Below are 6,537 nucleotides of genomic sequence, written 5' to 3'. Positions count from 1 at the left end.
TGGATGCCATTTTGTCACAGGAAAGATTTGCCTCTAGGATGGAACCCAGGTAGGTAATATCTTCTTTCCTTGTGACAATATTGTCACCCACTGTAACTGAGAAGCCGTCGGTCTTGCTGAGTTTGTTATTTGAACCGAAGAGAATGGACTCTGTTTTGCCCATGTGTAATGATAGTTTGTTATCAGCGAGCCATATGCAGATTTTGCTTAGTTCTGAGCTGAGGGTTTTTTCAACCTGTAATTTGTTCTTGTCAGAGACCAGCAGGGCTGAGTCGTCCGCAAACAGGAACAAGTTGCAGTCACAAGCTGACGACATGTCATTTGCATAAATTAGGAACAGTAGCGGACCTAGTATGCTTCCTTGTGGAACACCACAGTTTACTGTGAGGGGGGGGGATAGGGTACCGTTTACCTCCACCATCTGCTCTCTCCCCTCCAGGTAGGATTGCATCCAGCTCACTGATAGACTATCAAAACCAATTGCTTTTAGCTTGTCAATCAGAATGGTGTGATTGACAGTGTCGAAGGCCTTTTGTAGGTCCAGCATGACCATGCCGCAGTATTTGCCCGCGTCCACCTCTTGTTTGATGTGGTCGTTTAAATAGAGAAGGCATGTGTCAGTGGAGTGGGATGTTCTGAAGCCAGATTGGAATTTGTAGATTAGATTTTTTTCCGCAAGGTATTTTTCGACCTGTTCGTATACAATTTTTTCCATGACTTTCGAGATGGAGGTAAGGATAGAAACAGGGCGGTAGTTGCCTGGGTCTAATTTACTGCCTTTTTTGTGCAGAGGGGTCACTCTCGCTATTTTGAAGTCCTTGGGGACGTGTCCCTGTTTTATAGAGAGGTTTATTATGTGTGTGACATGTGTGCTTGACCTGACTCCTAGAACCCACCTCGCCCCTGCCCACTTTGACAACCTAGGATGGCTTAGAGTAGACGACAGAGTACAGCAACTTGCAATGGGCCTGGTCTACAAGATACACTACACGACCAAGGTACCCATGTACATGTCAAAATACTTCCCAAAGGTCAGTGAATACCACGATCACAACACCAGAGGGAGCTCCACAAATCATGTTAAACCCAGTCGGCTCAAACAAGGGACTAAACACGTTTCGCAATTATGCCACATCAATGTGGAACGCCCTACCCAAAGCTGTAAAGGAATGTGAATCACTACCCACTTTCAAAAACACTCTCAAAGAACACCTACGGGAGACTGCAACTCAAAACTGGCCCCTACAAATGTCCTAACCCAGTTGTACAGTAAATGACCAAGCATGGCTTTGTCAGTATTCCAATGTACAGTGTCCCCCCCCCTACCTACTGAAGAGAAATACAATGATTATAAAGAACATAAACCTTTTCCACCATTGGTTCCAATTACAGCAAGTTTAGAACTGGATCAGGTCTGCATGAGCCTCCTGAGATTGTGCTTCATACAGTAAAAAAGTATAAAATCTAAATTACCATTGAAATCCAATAGTGTTAAATGAAAATGACTTAAGAGTTGAAAACTGTGCTGAAGTGTGCAGGTCGGAGGAGCTCTGAGACTCAGTTCTGAGTCCATTTATGAACCACATGAGAGAAAAGCTAAGGTCACACAGGCTTAAGACAGCTGCCTGCTGTTTATTCTTTTGACTGTTTCTTTCTTTTCTTCTTGATGTTTTTATTATTTGTATATGTTGTTGTTGTTGTTGTTGTATATGTTGTTGTTTAAAAGAAGACTTGCTGAATCTATAATAAATGGTTAATAAAAAAAAACATTTGAAACAATAACTTCTTTGAGCAAGGTACATCAATATTTTGTAAAAATATTACAAATATTTTCAGTGTAACATAAGTAACCTTCAAACTGACTATAGGGCTTAAACCACTACACCTTGTATTCAACATCCTTATATTTAATTGTTATCATGTGCAGTATCACAATTAATAAAACGATAACACATCATTCACCAGGCCAATATACAGATTACAAAACATACATTCAAAACTAAAAACCTCTAGAAAATCTAGTAAATGTACAAACCAATGAGCTTCTAGATAGACACTAGAAAAGATATGCAGCCAGTATGAGCTTCTAGAGAGACACTACAGTAGGATCTATCAAATATCAAATAACCACACGGGTCCTTCTGGGTTTAGATGTCCACGTTTATTTAGTAAGAATAAAAGAACAAAAGACTAAATGCACAATATTCAATGAATGGTCATTCTTCCTAAGCGAAGAGACAGACCCAAATCCCACAGTAAATGACCAAAATAACCAAAGGTGATCAAATACAAATACAATGGTTGCATATTGTTGTCCAACCTACCCAGAGTATGAAAATAAAGATATTGACTTCCCCACATGCAAAGGAACAGATATGTGAATATGCAAATATCCAATCAAACAAACTTTACCCCGGTAGGCTATAAACTGTGTCCCTCAGAACAATGATAAGAGTGAATATAACTCCTAATGACCTCATCTTTCACAACTCAGCATCTTCAAGATCAATTTGAATCCAAAACCCTGGGTAGAGGAGCTGTGAATGTCACTGATCTCTACTTCAGCTCACAAAACTCAGCCTCCCCAAAGTAATATACCCTAAGTCCAGGATAGAGAGGCTGAGTGAATGTGGTGTTGACTCTGTGCAGGAGGGTCATTGTGTCAGAGACGCTGTAGAAGGACAGAGTACCTGCCCTGTGATCCAGGTACACTCCTATTCTGGAGGACCGGGGGCCTGGTACTGTGATCTTCTTGTTATTGTGTCTGAAGATGTAAGCACCTAGATGACTGTACTCTAAAGCCCAGGATTTGGAATTATTGTATCCAAATCCAGTGTCCACCCCGCCGGTGCTTGTTCTACTAATGTCTTTGTAGGAGGCTGCTACAGAAACCCCTCCACATCCACCTCCACCTTCACTCCACTCCACCTCCCAGTAACAGCGTCCAGTCAGACCTTCTCTACCCAGAACCTGCAACCATTCAATAAATCTTTCTGGGTGATTAGGATATGACTGCTTTTGATGCGTATATGTTGCTTTTCTGTTCCCCTCAGATAAAGACAGCTGTGTGTTTGCTGTGTTTGGGTCCAGTGTGATCTGAGAGGAATATTGTAAGAAGTCAGCTCTGGTCTTGGGCTCTGGTGGCAGTAAAACATTAATAACTGCATTCACTGCATCTTTCAGAACGTCCTCTAGTTTGTCTCTCAGCTCAGACACGACCTCAGTCACATCTGCAAAGTACAGGAGAGGAAGGACACCGATGCTGGGTGAGTCTGTAGACACACTGGGACTGGAGAGGGGGGGGTAACTCTGTAGAAAGTGGATGTGGTCCTCTGTGTGTGAGAGCTGCTCCAGCTCAGTCTCTCTCCTCCTCAGGTCCGCTATCTCCTGCTCCAGTCTCTTCTGCAGTTCTTCAGCCTGAGTCACGGTGGTCCTCTGTTGGGCTCTGATGACCTTCTTCAGCTCAGAGCGCCTCGTCTCCAAGGAGCGTATCAGCTCAGTGAACATTCTCTCACTGTCCCCCACTGCTTTATCAGCAGAGCGATTGAGAGAATCAACAGCCTGTTGGGCCTCTTTGAGTTGCTTCTCTCTCTCCTGGACTCTCTGGTGGACTTTCTGCTGACTTGTGCCGAGCTCTTTCTGTCTCTCCGTCCTTTCTGCTGCAGCTGAGACTGTATCATGGCCTTCATGTTCACCCATGGAACACAAATAACAGATACACTGCTGATCAGTACGACAGAAAACATCCAGAATCCTGTCATGACGAGAGCAGGTGTTCTCCTGAAGCCGTGTGGAGGCTTTGAGTTTGACCAGCTTGTGTTTCTTGAAATGAGCTACAGTATTATGAGACTGGAGGTGAGATTCACAGAAAGAGAACAGACAGTCCTGGCAGCCCTCGAGGGCTTTCCGCTTTCTCCCAGTGCAGACATCACAGGCCACGTCTGCAGGTCCAGCATAACAGTGATCAGGAGGAGCAGCTTGGGGTCCTGTCTGTAATGGGAAATATTAAAGTACAAAACGATGAGCCGTTTACATTAATCATTCTGAGTCATTATTAATAATAGAAACGTTTATTTCACCGTGGCCACAATGAAAGTTCAGTTTACAGTCAGAGACCACATGTTCACACAGTAGCTCTGGCCATAAAATGACCAAAAAGTATGGTTGTCAATATTCCAATGACGGGGCTGTACGTTAACTTTTTTTGCACATAGCACTGGTGCTACAGAGGTTGATCGTTTTGTAGCACAGGCCAAAATCTTGTAGCACAAGTATAAAATGTGTTATATTTGTAACAGTCACAAATGTGCCTATTGTATTTGTGTTATTTAGTTGCAGTGCCATGTTTGGCTGTCATTTTATGCTGACAAGTTGACATCACACAGCCAGACACGTTACGTGTAAGGAATTATGGGATTTGGTGTTGGGTGTATGGACTCTACTAGGGGTGGGAATCACCAGTTTCATCACGATAAGATACAATATAGATTCTTTGGACAACAATACGATATTTGCTGATATATGCCACGATATGATACGATGCAGGTGCCTGCAATCGATATGAGACGATATCATAACATACCGGTAAGCCCATTTAACACAATCAGTAACATTTAGATCAACTCAAAAAAGGCAACGGAAATATCATTTGACATTTTTATTTTTGACCTCTTCCAGACTTTTAAAGGAAAAACAATCTATTGTTTTTAATACACATAGACCTCCTGTTCACTGTAAAGTGCCACGTTTTGATATATTGAGCTTTACACTTTAAGTTAAATGTTTTGGAACTCGCAACACGCAACCGTTTTATGTTGCATGATCATGAATACATTTATTTTGTATTGTATTTTTTATGTTTAAATATCAACATTATCTGTCCACCCTCAGTACATTTACTATCAATATAATATACTCGTCTGACTTCATGTGATCTTTCCAAACGCACACACACACACACAGAGAAGGGAGAATGTCTGCCCCCTCCTCCTCACTCTGCCCGTCTGCTGTTCTCTCTATATAAATATGGCTATGAACAGCTTGTTGTTAGCTCATGCTAACGTAACGTTCATTTTGGACTTTATGACGCGAGGATTGCAAAGCATGTTATATGCATTTGACCCATTGCCGAATAAAACAGCAGGGATTTGTTTTGGGTCGCGACAACACTATCCACTAGCTCTGTTTCAATGTCCGCGTTCCAAACGCTGCTGAGACGAGTCCTGCTCACCTGCTGTGTTGTGAGCTGAGCCGAGCGGATATGAGTCACTGCTCGCAACTCGCGGGGATATTGTTCGCTAGGGATTATGGGATTTGGTGTTTGATATATGGAGTTTTACGCAGAAGGGACATTGTATTTAATCGCACAAGACTACAAGTACCAAGTGGATAGCGGGCCATCGCACCAGTGCCGTCAGTGTCGCACGTGCGACATATATATCGCACTGTACAGCACAGTTTTGCTTGTTTGTACAGTGTTCCCCCCCCCAAATTTACAGTAAATGACCTATTCCAATGTAGTTTTGCTTGTACAGTTGTACAGTGTTCCCCCCCCCCCCCAACCTCCTCCAATGTAGTTTTTACGTCAAATGTATATACTCCCAAATCTGGTATGTCATAAATGTATAGATGTAGCAGTACTGTCTATCTGTATGTCATGTATGTCATATATGTCCTGATTAATTGAAAATGGGGGACCCTGATGTAAACAAGACGAAAGTCTTTCTCTGGTCTGCATCCCCTTAACAATTGTGTGTATCTATTGAGCTGTACTGTATTGTACCCATTCTGCAATCTGTTAATAAAGTTTTCAATCAATCACTCAATCAGTCTTCATTAGTGGTTCTATCACTTCAGACAGCATGTTGTTTTTCTTCACAACAGGCCCCGGTCCCCGGAGTAAAAGTCTCGCTGCACTGGGGACATGATGACATGTGATCATCGTGATCCCAGCAGTTAATACGGCCCATACAGTAGCTGTGTCCACAGCCGGGAATAGTTACCGGATTCTTCAGTACATCCACACGGAGAGGACGGCAGTACTGGTCCCACCAGTCCAGAGCAACTCCTTGCTGCGCCATTTTATTCTACAAAGACAACGTTTTGTTTTCTCCGGGAGGCGGGAGAGTGAACTCTGATACGGCTCTGCTCTGATCGTGTGGGTGGGAGGTGCTTCCTGGTTGTAGAGTGAACTCTGAACACGTGACGGGTGGGAGCGTTATTTTCTTTCGTAGCCTCATTTTGCGGAGTGAATGAATGAATGAATGAAAACTTTATTAACAGATTGCAGAATGGGTACAGTGCAGTACAGCTCAATACATACAATTGTTAAGGGGATGCAGACCAGAGAAAGACTTTCGTCTTGTTTACACCAGGGTCCCCCATTTCCAATTCATCGTAACATATATGACATACATGACATACAGATAGACAGTACTGCTACATCTATACATTTATGACATACCAGATTTGCAATTACAGTACTGTATTTGTGATACAAAAAGAGTCCAGAAAGAAAAGAGTATATACATTAGGCGT

General features: G+C 42.7%; 1 protein-coding gene across 1 annotated transcript; it reads right to left on the bottom strand.

Annotated features, from left to right (window-relative positions):
• Positions 1-2,095: 2,095 nt before the first annotated feature.
• LOC311225002 (tripartite motif-containing protein 16-like) lies at positions 2,096-6,132 on the bottom strand. Its single transcript, XM_084310191.1, has 2 exons — positions 6,003-6,132; positions 2,096-3,990 (listed from the first exon to the last, which is right to left on the bottom strand). Exons 1-2 carry the CDS (start codon positions 6,078-6,080, stop codon positions 2,557-2,559), a joined length of 1,512 nt encoding a protein of 503 aa, XP_084166317.1. The 5' UTR covers positions 6,081-6,132; the 3' UTR covers positions 2,096-2,556.
• Between the last annotated feature and the right edge of the window lie 405 nt (positions 6,133-6,537).

The sequence above is a fragment of the Notolepis coatsorum genome (assembly GCF_963971535.1).
Source record: "Notolepis coatsorum genome assembly, chromosome: 3".
Classification (NCBI taxonomy): domain Eukaryota; kingdom Metazoa; phylum Chordata; class Actinopteri; order Aulopiformes; family Paralepididae; genus Notolepis; species Notolepis coatsorum.
The sequence above is the reverse complement of the archived record's forward strand: the minus strand, read 5'-3'. Positions and strand labels throughout refer to the sequence as shown.

What these genes read in the sequence shown, in the direction of transcription:
- LOC311225002 (XM_084310191.1), bottom strand. Translation starts at nt 6,080, where the DNA reads ATGGCGCAGCAAGGAGTTGCTCTGGACTGGTGGGACCAGTACTGCCGT. An exon ending in TGGATGTACTGAAGAATCCG is followed by an intron (nt 3,991 to 6,002) that starts GTAACTATTCCC and finishes TTCCCATTACAG; the next exon opens with ACAGGACCCCAAGCTGCTCC.